The sequence below is a fragment of the Sipha flava genome, unplaced genomic scaffold, assembly GCF_003268045.1.
Source record: "Sipha flava isolate LNK unplaced genomic scaffold, YSA_version1 598_pilon_pilon, whole genome shotgun sequence".
Taxonomy (NCBI): Eukaryota; Metazoa; Arthropoda; class Insecta; order Hemiptera; family Aphididae; genus Sipha; species Sipha flava.
Window position 1 is genome coordinate 209,711 of NW_020273577.1, and position 22,702 is coordinate 232,412.

The 22,702-nt window shown below is 34.3% G+C and overlaps 1 protein-coding gene across 6 annotated transcripts in view; it reads left to right on the plus strand.

Moving 5' to 3' along the window:
• Positions 1-22,702, plus strand: part of LOC112691315 (tyramine receptor 1-like) — a 270,999-nt gene that overhangs the window by 180,765 nt on the left and 67,532 nt on the right. For all 6 annotated transcript variants that reach the window (XM_025565489.1, XM_025565485.1, XM_025565483.1 and 3 more), the window contains one exon: positions 2,825-2,980. In XM_025565489.1, the coding sequence (XP_025421274.1) occupies positions 2,834-2,980 (147 nt within the window). In that variant the 5' untranslated portion in view covers positions 2,825-2,833. The remainder of the gene's footprint in view (positions 1-2,824; positions 2,981-22,702) is intronic.

Genomic DNA, 22,702 nt, shown 5'->3' on the forward strand with positions numbered 1-22,702 from the left:
CAATATTATTGCGTTCATGAAATCATTTGAATAGTGATCTTATATTTTCCTCGAAATAATAAGTCAAACCAAAAACCATTAAACTAAAATAAACTAAGAAGATTGATGGTATTCACCCTAAGTAAAAATAAAAACCCAGTAAAATCGCTCTGTGTGGGGGGGACTGGAGGTAGAGGTTCAAAAAAATATATTAGTCAGTCGGTCTGACGATAAGATAACTTTGGCACTGGTCGAAGACGGCGGACTGAATTTTCGGTCCGCGGTCCTATCGGTTGAAGGTACTCTTCCGGTGGAACAGTGACATGGTTGCTTGTCGAGTTGGACTCGTAAAATCCCTGAGCGTGATTCAACTATCGTCTTTATCGCCACGAAACCGTTTCTCGTCCGTCCCCGACGGATACCTTTGATATCATCGTCCGACCGGCTTTTCGCCATGTAACCTAGGTGCTCGGACACTAACGAAATATTAAAAAAAAAGTTATACGAACATCCGACTGGACGATAACACGGACTTGTGACGTGGTGCTGCTTAAGTCACGGGTATGCAGGGACATATGTAAAAACAACCGTCCACTCCAATGTCAAATAAAAATGTTCCACCCTATCCTGAAAAATCACTTCTGTCTATCAATATACCCTTACGCGACAATATTTACACAATCTATTAATTTAGGTAAAGTTTTATAAAAAAATTTTATTCCATACGTAATATTTTCTCTGTATTTTTATGAACTAAAAATTAATACAAGAAAAACATAGTAATATATTATTAATTAATTAAACGTAAATGTAATTAATTTCAACGGAAATTATTCATAAAAATGGAACCTTGCGATAGCTCATTTTATAATTTTAGTTTAAAAAAATTAATTTAAGTTTTGGGTCCGATTAAAATCATTATTTAACTTTTCAGCCTTTTCATTTAAATGTTTTCTACACCGAGAACCGCTAAACTTTTTAGGTTCACAATGAACGTATAATGAGATAGTGTGAAATAAAAATAAATATTATATTATACGCTCACCAAAACGCGCGATAACCGCCGACACTCTTAGCGGTAGTAAACGATCGGATAAGTGATAAATGTCGACTTATCCAATGTATTTCGAACGGATAATGCTGTCGTATAATCTGTGTAATAATAATAATAATAATAACAATAATAATAATACGGGAGTTCACTACTTCTCGTCCTCGTAATGAGTAATTTATTTTTTTAGTTTCCCGAGACATAAATGCGTGCAGTGAACCCGTACCTATAGAAATTTTGATAAACTCTAATAAACCGTAATCGTCATCGACGATTTCTCATGGGGGGGGGGGGGGGGGGATAAATAATCAATATTCTACTGATACGCGAGTACGAACGAACAAAAGCAAAATTCAAACATACATCTTTCATTGTTTTTAAATTATGGAATCGTTGTTAAAAGAAACAAAAAAATATTGAAGTACTTTTCCGTACGAGAACAAAATAAATAATAAATACATTTCGTTCGGAATTCGCCGATCAAAGGGGTCGCATGGATCGTAGCATGGGCGTCATTTAAGTCCAAAAACTGGGGTTGCAAAGTTTATTTTTAGAATGTTATAATATACATTTTTAAAGGTTTAACATGATAACTAGCTTACTTGCTTAACTGGCTAACTCTTCTTCATAAATCTCAGTATAACGTATAGTGTATACACTGTCTTATTTTCCGTATTGGACTTATAACAAAATATAATTAATAGATAGTCTATGTTCGTACACACTTGAATAATAAACTTCAAATATATTTTTAAAATCTATAACTTTTTTTGTGGTATCAAAAAGATACCCTTTCTACCCCATAAAAATTTCTGATGTAGCAAAGATACCCCTCGATACCCCTTAATAACGCCTATAGATCGCAGTGCCCGGTCGTATGTGTACGTACGTACCACACAAAAAGTTGTATGCAAATCAACGTCACACCGGGCCCGTAGCCAAACCAAATGGTCAGGTAGCGCGAACCAATTTTTTTTTTTTTTTATGGGAGGGCAGATCATTGGTAAAATAAAATATAGTGCGTAGCACACCACTACATCGTGGTGGTTTCTAGAGGGTCGAAGGGCGTGCTCGATCCCCATAGATTTTTTTTATATCAATTGTTATGTTTTGTACATCGCATTATTTCCACTATACATGTTCAAACATTTTTTTTTTTTTTTGTGAATCAACATGAAACATTGAATTGATAACAGTAGACAAATATACGTTATCAAAACATATAGACCTACAACTAGAACTTATAAATTTAAGATAGTCAGGTTTGATCGGATTGTTTTAGATTGCAGTCAAATGTTTGGAATTTTTTTTCTATATTTTATGTTCCAATAAAACAGAACCATTTAGATTATGAAATAAAAATTGAAAGTCATGTAATTTATAACAGAACCATAAACCAGTTATATTGTTTATTTGATATACGTCACAGTGGTGTGTGACTATTCTTCATTGTGTGTATGTAACTATGGTGGGGGGCAACAGATTTAAAACAGCCCCCCCTTGATGTTTTATCAAAACCGAAACAACCGTACATGTGTATGCTTAATAATTGTTGAGGGGGGAACTTATGTGTCCTGGGAAGGAGGAGTATTCCATCTTGCGTTCCCCGCGAGGCCACGGTCCACGAGCAGTAGCAGTTCGTTCCGAAAAAACTAGTAGGCACCTCTGCACATCAGCCGTCGTCCAAGAGACGATTGATACGACGGTCGACTTTTAACCGCGTGCGCTTGCACGGGCGATAACAATGGTACAATGACAGTGAAATAAAACGATGTGAATTTTTCTGTGTTCCAGGGGCGGACAATGAACTTTTCGCTGGCCGAAAACGACACGGGAAAACTGGTCGGGAACGCGACCGACGGTGGCCGTAACGATGAACTGTTCAAAAACGTACATCTCACCGACTACCTGTTGATCGTGTTGTTCTGCCTGGTCATACTGACGACGGTGGTAAGTGCGCGCGAGACCTGCGACTTACGTTACCGTTTTCCCACGTGGCCGGCGCGCGTCCGTTCGCCGTTTCGCCGGGCGCGTTTATCGGCGCATCCCGTCCGTCGAGAAGCCGTAGAAAGTGAACGTTCGAGTGTTGCGCTAGGTCTGATAACCGCCCCGGGGCAAATTAAAATATGCGCCCTTAAGAAAAATAATATTTTAACGGTCGAAAAAAAAAAAAAAAACGTCAAACCCAAAAGATGTTTACACATCAAACGGTGTGCGATGTGCCGATTTCTGAGATAAAATACAACGATATACTTGTAGCCGACTATTTCCGAGGAAAGAAAACGATATAATAGTGTAACAAGTTCTTAATTCTTATCGCCTTGCGACATGCAGCGGTAGACTGCGGCCTTTCCCTCGGTGTTCATGAACGAAATAATATGTATTACAGTTATACGGTCGTAAAAAAAAAAAAAAAAATTATAATCATATATTTTATATTTCATGTTAATCCTCAAAAATGTACCGCCCCATCGAACACCATAAAATTCGCTGCCCCGGGACAATATCCCCTACCCCCATTTGACACTCGTTAAACGCGGCTCTGACGTACCGCAACCCGACGTTATTTCACGACAGTAATGATTGATCTACGGTAATCGCTCTTTTCAACCAAAAGAACAAATACGAACGTTGAAGGTGATACGCTCAGAAGTTATTTATCGTAAAAGAAATATTTGAACTTTAATAAGTTATGATTATTCTAATATAAAATCAGATCAAAATTTTCGGTTGAATCGTCGACAAGAAACGTATAAAACATTTATAAATTAATAAATTCAAAACAAACCGGTAATTTGCCCAAAACTGTTTGTTACTCAAGGGTTTATTTAACTGTGGTCGACTTGTTTACTTCAATATTTGATCAAACGTGATTTAGAGGATCAAAGCACTGAGCTTATATCCTTATTCCAGGTTTTCGATGCTTTTCGAATTAAAATGTTAGAATAAGCTATGAACCTAGTCAAAATGCTATACAATAGGCTTTCACATACGGTCTAAAAAGTTTTGGAAACGTGAGCATAGCTCCTAGTACTAGTAAACTGTCTTAGCTAAGATTAGATTTTAAACCTTAAGCATTTTAAAGACTTAACTCCGATCAAGAATGGCTAACTCTTTTAATAAATTTATGATTATACTTTTTCTTCAGGAACGAAACTTTCTACAAGTTCGTGTAATTTATTGACGACGTGCTCAACAGTTTCTCAAATAAAAACTTTTATGTTAAAACGAATTTTTTTATGCATTTCGTGAAATGTATTGGTAAAAAAGACGGCCCCCCGCGAGAGAAAACAAAAATGTAAATCATAAAATGACTTAGTGCGTGCATGTTACAATTTATCATCAGACAGTCGAAAAAAAATGCTTTTCTATTCGGCCAAAAGCCGATCAAATATGATATATGTAAACAGTTATTTTATGTTCAATTTGACCAGATATAAACAGATATACAAAATGTACCAGAACAGTTTCAGCACCTTGTAATGGATTTTTTTTTTATCAATTTTATTCCGATGGAACAAATATTTGCTGACAACGTAAAAAAAAAAATTGTTTTACCACGTGAAGCATTTTAAAAACACGAATAATAACAAAAGTTTTAAATTAATTTTTACACCTTGAAACTACTCGTATACAGAAATTTTTAAATGATTTTAAAATATAAAAAAAAAAAAAAAAACTAATATGTACGTCTTGTTTACATTCAAAAAAGTAATACTACAAAACTAAATTATCTTCCAGACTTTGATATGTTAGAGGACGTATTATATAATAATTTTATCGATTTCTACGATGGGAAAAATACACCCCAATGAATGTGATTTAAAGCTTAGTCCCGGATAGCTAATATTATACTTAACATTATATTGTACGAGCAATTACGGTAACTAATATTATACTTATCATAATTGCTCGTACATTTTTTCGCAGATTTTATTTTATCTTATGTAGGTACGAAAAAAAAATATCAACATACATTACTCAGATTATTATTTATACGCATATCCACAGCGTACAAACCGATTCAAAGTCGAAAAATGTTCATCGTCGCGTAAGTACGTACGTACTACAGCAATATAATGAGTTAAACAAATTAAACCGTTCGTTACCGTTGCAACGGCCAATTATACATTACACCACCGGTAAATCAGGTTAGGGAACTCGTCGGTAATTCGATTGTACGTGCGCGTTGGGTAAGTTGATTTTGACGTTAACAGCAAACGATGTGCATAAGCGACCAGTGCAGTGTTTCGAAACTAACCAGATTTGCACAGTAATTGCCACGCATACCTCCCCGAGTGTTGCGCGTATACGAAAATAATAAGATTTCTGATAAACAATGAAAAATATGAGTTTCATCCCCTCGGAATCGGGAATTTTGAAACGTCGAACTTAACGTTCGTTTCCGCGGAACATCGAATACCTATCATTATCGTTGTCGCTTGCCGAACGCGGCATCCGCCAAATCGTTGTTTACAAGAACATTGTAATGATGTGCATCATCCGATTGTAAAATACTGCACAAATATTTTATAATCATATGTACCATATGATCTTAAACAATTTTAAAAAATAAATAACGGTCCCTCCGATACCCGCACGGACAACACAAATCGAACAATAAAGACCCGAGCCAACAATAAACCATTGACATCGTAAGTAGGTTAAATCTTCAAAAGAACGGTCCAAGGTGCATCCCACCATAAGACCCTGTGTAACAGAGACACACAGCCCTCTTCTCCGGTTCTTGATCTTAGGTCGTCAATGCATGCGCACCGATCGTAAGATTAATGAAAGAGTCTCTGAGTCATAACGAATGGGTATTACGTGCGACTATTTAACTTTGAAATTAATTTTCGATTTGAGTTTTCTGTGCGAAAGTTGAAGAGTGTCCAGCTTCAGAAAATCGTACCCTGCATTTGTCTCATTTCAAAATCATTACACTCCTGCGATAGTTTTAAGCACACAGCTCGTCAACATTTGAATAACTAATATAATTAATATAATAACTAATATAACTATTATTAGTTATTATTATTAGTTTGATTAACTAATATAATACAAGTAAGTACTATTTCATTTGGCTTGCCAGGCTATGCAATTCCGCTGATCAGCTCTCAAACCTTTGTAACCCCGACAGCCCTCCCATAAACAACGAAGAAGAGAATCACCCCATAATACAATATACAATACATACAATACATACAACCAATCACCTTTACACATATCTCCCTTATATTCCCATTTTTATATTACTCTTGTGTTCTCAGATGATTACAATACGCATACGTTGTGCAAAAGTTACGGTATTTTTCGGTATTGTATTCCCTATATTCTGGTCGGCTGTCCAATAAAAATGCGTTTCATATCGGTTTTCAATCAAAGGACGTGGGCGCCGCAATGCGTGCGTCGAAGACGGAAAGAAGTTTCCGACTTACGTGCGGAATATTTTACGCGTCTTCCTTAAACGTCAAAGTTTCGATGTCTGTTTACCGAAACAATGTCCCGCATTGCCATGTCGATGGGAGGGGGGACGTCTGAAAAACGAACGAGTGTAATGTCTTTTCTCGAAGGGATTTCGTCGTCCCGACAGCTGGCCGCTGATACCTAACACTCGTATTATTAAATCGGTTTGCGGAAACACGTGTGTCGGCTGATAAATCACGAAGTAAGCCGGCAGCGATTTTTCCGCATCACATTTAATGATACCGCCGGCGGTTTAATTAGTTACTGGACCCGATATACGTGCCACCGCGTTGAAATCCTAGAAGCGGGCAACAATTTAATTTAATTTTTTTTTTTCGGAAAATAAAACCGTCCAAGGGTAGTTTACACATCAATATTGTGAACACACGCTCGTCGTGTAAATCGAATATTATACACGTATCACATGCCAACACGAGTGTGATTTACTTCACTACATTCTCTCTCACTCCCTCTCTCCCTGCCACTTTCTTTCTCTGTCTGTACTACAAAGAATTCTATACGTTGTTTTGTATTTCGCCGTTAAATGTCCACAACAATCAATGTCTGTTTCAATGAGTCATTGAGAATATACTTTATATCTAATAGACGATTCACTGAACTGCTGCAGTTCGGTGAATCTAAAATTGCACGGAAATAATTTATAACCATGTTGAAAGCTCATGGCATTTGTCTAAATTAAAATGTCAGAGAATAGTCTATGAATAAATTATACTTGATTTTAGAACTGTGAGTTTAAAACGTATTTGACAGGTTGCAAATAGATTTTTATTTGTACGAATGATATTGTACGATAAAATAAATAGCATTAAAATCTATTTGGGTTTGGAAAATGTCGATCGAATCAAGGTTTTCAGTACTATTGAACGATCGTTTTTTAATATCTTGAAAAATGCGTCGATTTAATTCGATCGATTTACACCCAACTGGATGTTTTTTTCATTTAAATCAAATTATGAAAACCAGGTCAGCAAAAAAATGGATATTATTAAAATGATAAAAAAAATATTTATTTTCACATGAATGCGACGCAGATGATATTTTGGTCGTGAGTCGAATCGACGAATAGGAAATCTTCCAATAAATAATTCTCCTGTCAGAAGAACCGAGTTTATTTATTTCCCGTAAAAATTGTAAAGGCGATATGGAACTTCTATGAAGAACGACGTTACATGTACACAATGCATACATAATGTATATAATACATACATCATAATAATAATAACATATAATAGTATAGTGTATATATTTTACAGAAAAATATTTGAAAGTTAGCACAATGTAAGTTTATCCAACTGGTCCTGGACAATGCACTTTAACTGATCGACCTCGGTAAATCGTAAAATATATTAGAGCATACTATAATATATACATCCACCGAATTCAGTTATTACACTTTAGGATTTTACTCGAGTAAGATGGTAAATCTTGAGATCTACATAAACTTTGATATTATAAATACGTAAAATATACATCTATCTAAAATGCAAACGGAATACTTTGCACTTTTTAGTTTTACGCTATATTTGTATATATGAGAAAAATTATTATAAAAATTAATTTAAGTTTTTTTTTTTTTTAATTAAATTCAGAAAAACACTCCAAAAGAATTAGAATAGCTTGTTTTGATCAAATTTTATTTGGCGAAAAAAAAAAAATAAGAAAGTACTTACAAAGTTAAGACCGATAGTCAGTTTCTTTTCAAAAATAGGACATTGCGCTGAGATTGCCAATGATAGCTAAGGTTTTACAGTGACTATACAAAGAACATTAAAACAATTGAACCGAGAAATCGAACAACAATTACTACGCAATAATCCAATAATTACTTCCAAGTTGAAGTTTATAACGTAAAGCTTGACACATTTGTTTCTAATTTCGACAAACGTTTCAACGTTTCATTAAAAATCATGGCTGATTTAGCATGTTTACACCCTTCTAGATCCGAAAAAGTTCATTAATTAAACCCAAAACCATTTAAGCATTTATCAAATTACTTGAAAAAGTTTCACTTTTCCATGGCATCATTATAATTATGCTTCCAACTAAAATCACTTTGCACGTAAATGAGATACCTTATTCTATCACTGGATGAGGAATATTCATAAAAGGTACTTATAATATTTTTAAATAACTCTATTATTGATTTATTGGCTTAAAAAATAAATATTTATACTTTCGTAAATTATTTTTGTTTTAGGAAAGTAATATCGATTCAGGTATCGAAGAAGATGACAATAGACAAACTAGGTTCTTTAAAAATTATTCGTAGTTGTAAGAATTGTTTGATTTATCTATTTGATATTTTGCATACTTATAATCTTTACATAAGAGCTTATGATACATTTTATTTAGCTTATAAGTTTATTTTAAGTGTTTCTTCTTCATAAGTAACATGTGAAAGAAGTTTTTCTACCCTTAAGTATATTTTAAAGCGTTTGAGAAATTCTCTAAGCCAACCTAATCTTGAAGTATTTATACTTATGTCTTCTGAAAAAAAAATACGAACTACAATTAATAATTATGACAATATTAATAATTTAGCCATAACGAGTGAATATTTAAAAAAAAAAAAAAATTGTTTTAGTTTAAAAATACGATTTGATTATTATAAATTAGTTAATAAAGAGAAATATAAGTAATATGTCCGACTATTTAAGTTATTTTAAACCTGAAAAAAGTGAAAAAAGTTTTTTCAATATACTTTTTTACGTAAACAATATACAGATGTGGCCACTCTAGATCTAAATCCCGGTGACTTTTTTCGATCCAACCTGCACCTGATTAGCTTACAATTGTAGTTAACTTATGGAAGAACTTTGTACGCTTACAAAAGTTAATCAACCACAATGACAATCATAGGCAGATATTGGATGAGGACATTGGAGACTTGAGCACATCATCAAAATGTTCAATTCCTTTCAAAATACTTGTTAACTTTTCATTAATTTTCCAATATTGCCAAACCATAATCTATTTGAATGAATAATTTTATCAAAAATTTACGTTTTTCTTTTTTCTTAACAATGATAAATTACTTATAACCAAGGCTGGACAAGTTAATGATATTTTTTAGCTCAGTTAAATTAAGTTAATTCAATTCATGTTCAATTAAGTTAAAAATTAAGTTAATGCACATGAATATTACATCAATTAAGTTTAATAAGATAATAGATATTATATTAAGAATAATAATTGTTGACTGTAAGTGCGACAGTGCGGCACGGCGTCGTCATGAACTAGCCGCGATTACCACAGATGTAAATAATAACAGTAAACATGGTATTTCTCCCATAACAATATAAAATATTAATTTTGAGTATAGAGACTGATATTGTTATTTCACTTTTCGGTTGAAGACTAAGCAAGAAGTACCGTTTAATTCATAATTAGTAAGTAATGATTTACACTAAAGACTGTTCCAACCTAAAGTACTGGTGCAGTTGTACATTCTACGGTTGTACCTATTGAAAAAACTTAAGTTGCAAGAGTTTATACAATGAAAAAAACAATATTAAATTATACATTAATAATTGAAGCCATACATTTCCCAACAAATCACGTAGAATTTTTTAATTTTGATTATGTGTATTCTAAACACTCAGTTTAAATAATATGTATGAATCTCTAATATTTTATTTAAACCAATGTGATTCTATTTTATTGGAGAGAGGTTAAAATCCCATAACCACCCCTGGTTCACCACTGTATAGGCCCCGTCTTTTAAATCGCTCTAGGCCCCACAAAAACTTAACGACAGCTCAACTAATATTCGGCGCCTAATACAGTTAAGAAAGAGGTAAGTATTTGGCAGAGGTATAAACCTTGAATATTGAATAAGTAAGGTTATGGTAAAAATGTCAAGCTCCCTCCTCCCCTCCCAGAGATATGACATAATATCTGCCTTAGATGATATCTTGAATTCGTACGCAATATATCCGTTGTTTCATGTGTGACGATAAAATATTATTAAAAAATACAGTACGTTGGCGATGAACAAAAAGAGTTCGCAAACACTGGTGAAATATTTTATTGATTTGGAAAGAGAGGCAAAAAAAAAACCGAATCTACCATTATAATGTTGTTCTCTGTAACGGGTCCATTGTGAATTCGGTGTGTTTTATTAAATTATTATAAATCAACGTCACAGTATCATAATATTAAAAATGGTTGACGGTCGGTATGTTATACTGGTACCGTGACACGTACCATTTTATCTTTTATATTTTCCTAACCTGTGAATAACACGTAACGTGATTGCGTTTCGGGAAATATAGTTAATAATTTTCGAATAACTCAATAAAATCACTAATGATTACAGATGAAAAACTAAGCAAAAATATTTCCCCGGTGAGTTTTAAGAATATCACACAAATCACAGTATAACAATTTTGATTATTCCAACGGTTTTGAAATCCTTTCATGGAAATCACGTAATTTTTCCGTAGTTTTATAACGTCACGAACGATGTGTTGAAATAGTTTATAGTTTTATAAATTTCTACAGTCTGGCGATAACGTTCGACATGAACACACGTTCGCGCGCACGTCCGCTCCGTTATCGGTCTCCGTAATTACTCCGAGTCCACCAAACATGGCGCCGCCTCAACCACCACAAACCCAAAAATCAAAACGGCATTTGTCCTCGCCTTCTAGCCCATCACCACAATAAGAAAAGAAAATCAAACAATATACATCACCAAATCGATACGCGGCATTGGCCAAGGTCTCGGACGACGAAATTGAAAATGAGGTATTTAAACCAAACGATAACATAGTAATCTGTGAGCAACTAAATAAAACTAAAACCACACCTATGCCTACCCGAATACCGGCGATCTACATTAAGAACGTCACCAACTTCTCAATATTCAGTAAGAAAATAATATCACTCACAGGCACTAACGATATTTCATTTAAGTCTACACCATCATTTATTATAATCCGCCCCAACAATCGCATAACCTACAACATAGTAATTGACTACTTAAAAGAAACCGAAGCCGAATTTCACTCTTTTCGGCCGCACTGCAAACGTCAATACAAAGCAGTAATCAGAAATCTGCATCACTCCACTATCACAACTGATATTACAAACGCCTTGGCTGAACTTGGACACTCGGCCACGCGCGTGGTTAATATCAAAAAGAACCATCGTCCTTTACCAATATTCCATATAGAACTGGCTCTTAAAGAAAACAATAAAGAAATCTTCAAGATTACAAAACTTCTTCACTCCGCAGTATTGATTGAAAAACCACATACCAAACGAAAAAACCCGCCTCAATGCTACACATGCCAAGCTTACGGCCATACGCGCAACTACTATAGTCAGCAGCCTAGATGCGTTAAATGCGGCGAAAATCACTTAACAGATATGTGCACCAAAGATAGTAGCCTTCCGGCTAAATGTGCACTATGCTCTGGTGCACACACAGCTTCATACAAAGGTTGTATAATTTACAAAAAACTGACAAAATCAACAAACAAACCAAAAAAGACAGAAATTCCTAAACGACAAGTCACCTCACGTCGTCATGCATCGCATGCTCCCCCGTCCGGTCCATCATATGCCAATGTAACAGCCGCCCAACCAATATCCAGTACTACAAATTCAAATTCAAATTCAACGTCAAACATCTTGAACGAACTCAAAATATTATTTAATCCATTAATTTCTCTGATAACTGTAATTTTAAGCAAATTAACAACAATATTCCCATAGCAGTCATTATTTCCAATATTAAATCTTTTATCAACAAACCTCATTAAAATTATCTACAATCCCATTCCATATTCTATTTGTATAAACCGTAATCTAAACTTTTAAACTGTAATCTACAAACTTGTAATAGCATGCAATATGCTGAAACATTTAATTATAATAAATAAAAAAAATAAAATAAATAAATTTCTAGTCGAATCATTCCATATAATTGGTAATATAAATATATATTTTTTTCATATTTTCTTTTGATTCGGTAATTTACAATTTGTACGTGTTATATTAAATGTCCAGTTTTCATATAGCTTTTTATATTGTATTGCTTACTGGATTGATCGGCGTTGGTAATCTTACACACACATTTATTGGACCTTTGAACATTGAACTTTTTTTATTGAACTAGAAAAAATTTACCCTCAACCGCTTTCGTGCGATAATTTTTTCACGTCGCGTATTTCATAGTCGTCGAATTCTGTAAATAAAATAAAATAATAGAAATATTTGTCGTGAAAAAATAAATAACAATTATAAAAAATCACAACAACGACTGCGCCGTAAGAATATAATCGTATGACCGATCCTTTCGATTCTCTTTTGGTTATTTGGAATTGTGGCAAAGGAAAAGACAAAGAGAAACAAAGTCCATTAAATTGTATTGTGGAAAAACAGACAAAAACCGGTTATTTACCTATTTTCATTCCTTTTTTTTTTTTTTTTCGTAAACCAACTATTTGTTCACGAAACACTGTTCGAACATCGATAACATAAAATCAACATCCCATTATTGTTGGTCGTGAGGTCAATTCGAAGCCCCGTCAACTAGCAAACCTCACCGGCCCGAAGATACATTCACATTCCGCTCTCGACATCGTTCAAGAGTTGACCGAACCTTTTCCGATCCGGCCCAAAAACCCTTTGCATTGTTAAGCCGTCTTCAGGTGCAATGTTGAAACGGTAAAAACGAATGGCCGAACAATAGAATTGTACGAATGTATTCTCCCGACGGTCCGAGGAGTTTTTTTTTTTTCAAATTATTTTTTATGTTCGAGATAAAAATAAAATATACTTACGCGAACGTTTCGTTGTGTTTAGGATACCGTCGGTTATTGTTGTACGCTTATTTGTTCGGTAAAATCGACAGTACAACGACCGAAAGAACCCCGAGTAATTCGGTTTTGAAACCATGGTCTTCTGTACTATTATTTAAATACCGTCGAAACGAATACTAAATTAAAAATGTACGAAACCGTTGAGATTGTAGTAAATGGGAGAATAAAATATAGTATGAACACTATGTATTGTACGGAACTCGCGTAGATCAGGACCGTAGGCACGTTTTTTTTTTGGGGGGGGGGGAATCTCGGGTGAGCTTAGCACCCCGACTTTGAAATCAGCTATGTTTGAACCAAGTTTATCAAATTTGAAAAAAATGTCTTTCATATGCAATAAACATTTTAAGTTTCTAATATTTTGGGAGTGTTGTGATTATTTAATTAATATTTGAAAAGTGAAAGTTGCATTATAAAACATTTTTACTTGGTCTTTCAACAGTTATTTCTCACGCCTGGAAAACGATTGAAATTTTACGTAAATAAAAATACAAAATCAAAGTGAACAATTTAATTTTAGAAATATAGAAATGGTTTAATTGTACGGGTTACTGGTGTATATAACCATTAAAGAATATGAAAAAGATAGATATACTTCAGCACCTCCAGTTTATTAACTGAAAAAATAATCCCCCGATCATAACGTAAAAACATAAACGTCAGAAATATCTAATTTAAATATTGAAATTTTGCAACATTAGTTGTTTAGTTCTTCGTCCATCCACTATAATTAAATCATACAAGTCTCTATAATTTTTTATTTTTATACACATTTCAATATTAACCTAAACCAATTCAGTCTTATTAAATACGAAAAACAAATATGAAAAGAGCGAATAAATTAGAGTTAGATAAATATACTTAAGAGTACTTTTATGTAAATTTATTTGGACTTCATAATTCAAGTAATACTGCAATTATATTTGATGCTATAAACAATTGTGAAAATATGTAAAAAAAATGTTATTTATAGTTAATCTTGGATAATTTTACAATGTATTATAGTATCCAGTTTTCATCGACCTTAGAATCATTGAACCCCTTAAAAAAAAAACCAATTTATCAAATTAAATATTAACGAAATGTATATCCTTCGATGATTACGTTAAGACATTTCATTCCGTAGTTTCCTCAAAACTCCAGTTGATTACAAATGGTCCACGCTCGTTTTTTCATAAAATAACAAATTTTTCTACGCGAGGATACGACTGAACAAATCACCAGACTGTCAGTCGGAAATAACGGCTGATATCAATCGTACAATTGATACTTATCGTGTCGTACCGAAATAAAATCAATTCCCTTCCCATCCCCTTCAAATTGGAGTTATGGCTAGAAAACAGGAAACGTTGACTTTTTTTTTTTTAATGTTATTAAAAACAAATCTCAAGAGATTCATTTCGATGAAAAATGACCGAGGGTTCAAAAGTATAATGAAACAAAAAAAAAAAAAATCCACCGAGAATCATTTTTCGCAGAACATGTCCTTTCCCATCATTTTCAAAGCTCACTGGAGTTCCGGTGTCGGACAATTCGGAATAATACGTTAGCGCGTAGGCTTTACCACCGTCACCATATAGTTTACGTCTCACGACCAGACTGCGATACGATTTTCGCATTCCTAAACGGTTTGTACCGAAAATTTATTTATTTTATTATTTCATTGTTATTACTCGCGTGGGGTTAAGGTTTCTCCCCCCCCCCCCCGTTTATTCATCATTGCTCACCGGAGCACATGACTTCATGATACGGCGTAACACTTCATACGTTTTCACAGTTTTTCTTTTTCCCCGCACACTTTTATCCGTCTCGACCAAGTGATCTCGCGGACTCGCGTTTTCGTATATCTGGTTTCGAACGATATTCCCAGGAAATCCGTTTCCTTCCCCTATATATTTTATACGCACTTCGACGTTGCTTGCCCATGGATAACACGAATTGCCCGATGGGTCGGCTATGATTCGCTATATTTCCGTCTGTTTAACACGTGCTTCAATAAAATTCTAATTATTCGTAAGTACGAATACGAGATCCTTGAAGTAAAACGTTTAATGTGTAAGGACGATCCTAGTTTTCCAGTGTTCCATAAACTAGAACTTTCTCGCGGACCCTTGATTTGATGGCAGTTATCACCGTATAGACTGAAACGTAAAACGTTGTTATGTTCATTCAACGTTGTACGAAATGGGACTATAATCGGACGTACAGCCGGCTGTGAACGGTAACCTGGAAAGAAAATAATAAAACTACGAGTATAAAATAAAATTCGTTCAATGTGAGAAGAAGAAAAAATGTTAAGTATTTTCTGTAAACATTTTGAATGCCGTTTATTGTGGATCATTAATCACCATGTATAATTTAAGTACGATTTCATCTTATACTGCCATCTCGCACGGCTACGGATGTTATTATTTTCTAAACGGTATGAATTTTAACATACATACTTCGTATTTAAGTGTTTAAATTATAAAATGTTAAAAATTTAACAACGATCGTGCTAAAATAATCGGGAATTTAAATCAAAGTTAATTATTTGCTTAATACCTAATTTAAAACACGGCAAAAACGTTGTTTTACAGATGCCGTAATTTATTTTTACTATGTTGATCTAAGTACATTGCATTAACTTGTTTTACTTTAATCTTCATCAAAGCGTTTGCATTTTATATAAATATATTTGAATATATATTTTTAGATAAAAATTTAAAATCTTTATATAATCTATATTAATATGCTTTTGGAGTAAAAATGAAAATTAATTTAAAACTACAAATGGAAATTAACAGAATTAACCGTTGAATATTTCATTGATTTTTTTTTATTAAAAATAAATTACATTTTTTTATAAAAAGAATTATATTTTCCAATTAATTATTTTTATAATATTTTTTCGGTTATTCTTATAAATATAATTAGTTTTTTATTAATACATAAATATTTATAAGGTATAGTATAAATGTATACCTATACTATTTTAAGGATTTTAAATATCCTGAAAACTATGTAAAAAAAAAAAAAAAAAAACATAAGAAACAAAAGAAGTTATTTTTAAACTTTTATACTTTATTAATCTTAAAAAATGACTCAGCTTATTATAAAATATAAAAATTACAAAAAAAGTTTTCGGTTTTATAAATATTTTTTTTTGTAACAGGTGCAATAACTGTTGTATGAAAGTAAATTATTCATAAATTAAAATCAATTATATTTATTAAACAAAACATAATTAAATAAGGATTTATTATTTAAATCGGTTTGGATAGTTAATATTACGACGGGAATCGATCAACTATAGATCCATCCAATAGATCGTCGATGAACGTGTTTTAATACATGGTTTCGGTATCTAGTACGGTTGGAAAAATCATTTGCATAAACGGATTAGTCGTCGGTAGAGATATGTGGTCGACAAAACCCCCGCACCAGACTTCAATAACGTTTTAACGGAGAGCATGCGATAAATGCACGTCCGAAAAACGGTCAAGGCTCGTTGCCTAAAAGGTCACGTTCTTGATTACCCTTTTCTAGACCGGCGAGAGACTCGTCAAAAATAAAACACACCGCTGTATTTTGTCGAAAAATATTTGCTGAACTCCATAAACGTACTGCGGTACATATATACGATTACCTACTATTTTCTATCTCCTTCTAAATCACTATAATTCCGTTACCGAACACTACAAAAAAAAAAAAAAAAAAAAAAAGACAGAAAAAAATACTACCCGATCGTGACCAACGTAAACCGAATTCCACGATCCACGCCGTCGAATGGCGTTCATGTTTTACACTCGATAATATAATGTTGATGTTACACACACGCGCGCCTAACAATATTTTCGTCTTATCGGTGCAATACGTTTCGTCAAACGTTTTCCGCCGTCGTCCTAATCGGTTGAACAGAACACTTCGAACACCGCGTGGTCGAATTCTAACAGAACAATACCAGATTTTATTACTAGGGTTCGGAAGTTATAGGAACGAAAAAAGGCAAAATATGCACGGAAAAAATGATAAAATATGCATGAAAAAATGCGAAATATGCAAAAAAATAAATAAATATATTTATTTATTTATTTAAAGTTAATTAGTAAATTATAAAAACCTATAGTTGAAAAAATTGTATTATTGAAAACTAAAATATGGTGCATAACCGATTGGCATTTGAGATTTTATTGAATTGAAAAATTCGTTGGAACAAACATATTTTCATTATTCGTGAAATACAAAATAAATATATTTTATATAATAACTGTTACTTTGTTGCGTTAAACCACCAATATTTTCGTTGAATCCGTAGTAGACAATGAAAAATAACAATAAATAACCACGAAAAATAATATTAAGTTTTACATGATGCACGTTTTCGGCGTTATCAGCGTTGTGTTCTGTAACGTTATTTGAAACAAATTGTTTAAGAATTTTTTAAAATATTAACATGCATATAAATATGTGAAAATCGATGAAAATCGACGAAATATGCACTTTTTATCTAACGCTAACAAAATATGCAACATTTAGTTTTCTATTTTTAAACTCAACATCATATAGATCGGATTCCTAACTCGGTCCGGTACAAACCGAGAGCATACGGAGCAATATGCAACTCCTATAACTTCCGAACCCTAGCTATTACCATCGCGTGAATGACCGATAAAAAATTAATTCCACGTCTATAGTACAATAACGTATTTAATTCGAGGTGGGGACTTGGTGATTTATTTTTGGTCATCGAAGAGCTTAGACGAAACCAACGGGCGTCGAAAAAAAATCCAGCAAAACTCTCGACCGACCGAATCCCGTTATTCGTTTCGCACCGACTGCCGCGGACAACATACCGGTTTTCTTGCGTCCGTTTGCTTTCCGACGGTGATATTGAATTTTTACGGAAATACATTTTATCACACGCACTGACCGTTTGTGCGTCCAACGCTTCGCGTGTCTCCGACTGCCGACGGCACGAGCGCTTAATCATAGCATCCTCCTCTGGCCGGACAAGACAAACGGTTTAAAAGTGACATTTTTGTTTGGGAGACCGACCACGGTCGCGAAATTATTTACAAGCCGGACCTGCGGTCGAATCCATAAATTTCACCGTTGCCATTCGACGAGAACGAACGTTTCTGAACTAATGTCCCGTAGTTTTCACGGCAATATACATTTTACATGTTCTCTTTCGATCGAACCGCATGAATTATTGTAACACGTAAACGCGTGATAACGTGCGTGAAGGTGCGCACCGCGGGCGTATTATACACGTAGGTAAACACAAACGGCGACGAATCGATAAAAAAAGTATTTTTTTTTTTTTTTGTCACTGTCGAGAGATACGCGTATATAAACATCGTCAGCAACGTCACCGTATTTCCCGGGAGAAGAAAACAATTTAAAAATATATATATATATGAACAACGGGACGAAGTTTTAAGTGTACGTGAAATTTATTAACTTTTCACCCAGTCTCTTGGCGGAAAACGTTTTTCCGGTGTTAAAAGTAAGGTCGGTTTTCCCACGCGACAATATTTTCGCAATAATAAAATAATAATTGAAAGTTATTTTAAACGGTTCATGCCCGTGAATTAATACGTGGACGAACAAACTAATGTTTTACGGACAGTAACAAAAAAATAAAAGCTTAGCACGGAGCATTATTATATTTGCGAAGCACGGTCGGTTTCGAATTAAAAATTCACCGTCAGGCAGTACACAAGGTCGATAAAATCGCGTCTGAATATTTAAAAATAAAACGAAAAAATCCCGAGTCGCGATTTTATTGACTTTTTACATCACCCGACGATGAGTTTTTGACTCGAACCGGTCCGTGCTCCACGAATATAATAATACTCCGGACAAAAACTTTTATTTATTGTTCAACCGATTTCTACACGTACATGAACTAATAGTTCATTCGTTTGTACATTGATATTTTCACACTATTCGCCCTAACCCGTCAAAACCCGGCTGCGTACAATGAATCAATAATAATAATAATAGTCAAATGTACCCGCGTATCACGTTTGAAACCGATCGGACTTTTGACGAAAGTATCGATACTGCTGCTCGTTTCGCCACCCATCACCGTTGTCGCGTAATGTATTTCGTCACGGACGTAACCGTCTATGAAACTGCAATAATACAACCGATAACAGTAGCAATACAAGCGAAAACCTCTGCACCGTGCGGACGTTTAGAAAACAACAACGTCGGAGCTTTCGTGAATTTCGAAGCGATCGACATGCAATGATATAACAAACATATTATGTGCGTACCTAATTCGTATACAGAAATCGTACGGCATATATTTTATAAACATAGCGATACATAAAATAATAATGGCAACGTTATGTATTAAACTGAATTTTTCTTCAAAACTGTAGGCAATAATAATTGTAAATCGTAAATTATTTATTTTTCAAATTGTATTTTTACTGGCTATTCGCGGCGTTTGAAAAGCAGTATCATATTATACTAAATCCAATAAATCATTGTAGACATTACTTTTAGAAAGCGTTGTATTTAGCGATATCATGAAGTATTTTAAAATCCCAATCGAGAGAATTATAAAATAGGTTTTGTTTTATGCTATAAACAATTTTATAAACTTCTTTAAAAATTTACCTGCTGACTTTCCGACGCACATTTGATGTTACCAGAATTAATTAATTGTACCAGATTGTTTACTAGAGCTTTCAATTCATTCATGTGATCGTATAGTGTTACACACATCTGATTTTTATTGAAAAATTATTTTATTGGTCAACGACCAAACAAATTTCATTTTATGATTTTTTAAAACGAGTTCATAAACTGAACCGCATCTCACGAATAGTACAAAAAACGTTTTACCTTTTTTGGTGAAGTATGCGTTGTAATTTGTCCTTCTGAGCCACTTATTGTTATATACACGCGAAGAACATCGATAAAAAGTACTGTCATTTAAAGGTGTACGAAAAAATGTTGACGAACTAAACACGATAATAATGGAACAAATTAAGCGCAAACTATAATGGCATAACATCACCATGAGCACCACGCAACTGATTAAGTGGCAACGCCGCATATAATATGACTAAAATAATAACAATACGTATTTTAGTTACCGTGTTTAAGATTTCTCCGCCCAGAGCATTAACATTTTGACGTCCCTCTCCCCTGAAGTGTAAAACCGTCTCCAAATATTCAACAAAAAGCCGCTCGCAATTCATTTTACCCATTTTAGTACACTATCACAAAACATTTGTAATTAATATTAATAATGATAACCATGTTATAATCGCATAACTTAAGTCATAGATAGTTGTCTTTTATAAGACTGACGGTGGTACTCTTAAATCATTTAGTACCTTTCGGTCTGAATGTCCCGTCGTCCCCACGCTCGGCGTTCGAACTAAAACCGTACGGTTTTCGGTTGTTCTCAACGGCCGATCTGGAGTCCGTTTCGTTTTTCACCTTCGGTTTTAAGGACCAACGCCGTACGGCAGTGGCTGCTAAATACTGTATTTACGGTGCACGGGATCCTCGGTACGCGGAACTGCGGAAACCAGAGCGAGGAAAACCGAAGACAAACAAATACGGTGCGCGGTCGATTCGGATAAAATGGTCGGTGTTGTTCGAACGCAAAATGCACACCGTGTGTCGTCCATCGGCTTACGAGCAAAAAAAAAAAAAAAACCGTTCGAACCGCACACCGTACACGGACAAGTAAATAAGTAGTGTGGCCTTAAGCAACGATTCCGAAAGTTTACCGTTTTTCCGCAGGACTCGAACGGGGCTACACCGGGGCCGACGGGGAATCGGTTCGGACGGCAGTATCTCATTAGTCGTGCGTCGAGCTGTCGACGGATGCCGAGTGAGATATACGTGTCCGTTGCCGACGCCTGTCCAGTCGGAAATTCGTTGAACGTGACGAAAATACAACGGGGGTAATTGACCCGGAGACGGCGGACACTGATGGATTGCGGGGCTACGGAAAGGCTGTCAAGAGAAAAAAAAACAACGGAAAGGAAAATCCCCACGGCCGATGACGGCAACGGATTTATGTGTACGGAGTGATCGACGCATCGATCTACAGAAGTAAACAAACACGCGAAACCGAGAAAAACCGTCCGCGCAAGCGGAGTCTATTACGAGATCTTACTATTTTTGTTTGTAGACGCGCTTATGGCTGTGGCAAGAGCTACACCGTGGGGTGGCGGTGTGCTCATATAAACCGAATCGTTCTCGCGCAGTTATGTCGCGTTCGGGTATGTTTTTGATTTTATATCAATACCATCGTCGGGCCTCAGAGTTTTCAAGAAACGTATCGAGCGGTCTTTCGATCTTACCGTTTTCGATCCTATTTTCAAGATTTATCTAAAGAATCAAAAGCGAAATTACGTTCGACTTTGGTGAAAATGTAATCGTTTGGAAATTTTTAAAAATCAACTACTCGAATTAATTCATATTGAATAAATCATCATATTATACCAGTCATAGACGTATTAACATTTTTAATTCAAGCATTTTATTATTAGTTACGTTACATAACATAATATTTCTTTATATTTTTGCATAAATCAAATCGTACGGAAAATTCGTAATATCCATAATAAAGATCTATTTAAAACAAAATAATAATTTGTTTATATTGTATTCTGACCCAAAGTCATCAAAGTCAGTCATATTTCCTTTTCGCATATCCGTAATTGTTAAATTTATCCTATTATAGAAGCAGGACGAAGTGTAATATTTTTTTTTATTTTTTTTTTTTTATATAAATATTTTGTTTGAAACAAAAAAAGTAACATAGTGTTTGAAATGTACAGCTTGCTACACAAACTCATGGTGTCAGTCCACACGTATCAGACGCCTAATAGTTTTATGTCGTGTAGAACGTAAGTTTCCCCGGACTGGTCTCGCCGTCGTGGAAACGAACGAAAGGCTGTTATTGCGTATAATTCAATTTAAAAACACCACCTGTACATAAAAAATGCAAACGTTTTTTTTTAAAACAATTCACTGACCCAATTACACCCCTCGCTGCATAATTTTTTTTTTTTTTTACTGATCAGTACCACAAGAACTGCGCAATTTAGATAAAGCCTTTACCTTTACCTTAATCCTTTAACTTTAGATACCTTTGTGGAGATAAAAAATTACTTGTCTGATCCGAACACATGTTATAAGCAGTAAAATGTAATTTACGAGTTATATATTCTATTGTAACAAACGTACACTGTTATTTGATGTTTCTAGAACGTAGAAAGCAACCCCATGGTGCGATATAACGTTAGTAGGTTAGACAGGATATTGGATTACAATTTCAACGCGCCGGAGACATTATAATTCAATAAGTCCGCTCCACTCTGGTGAGCAATCT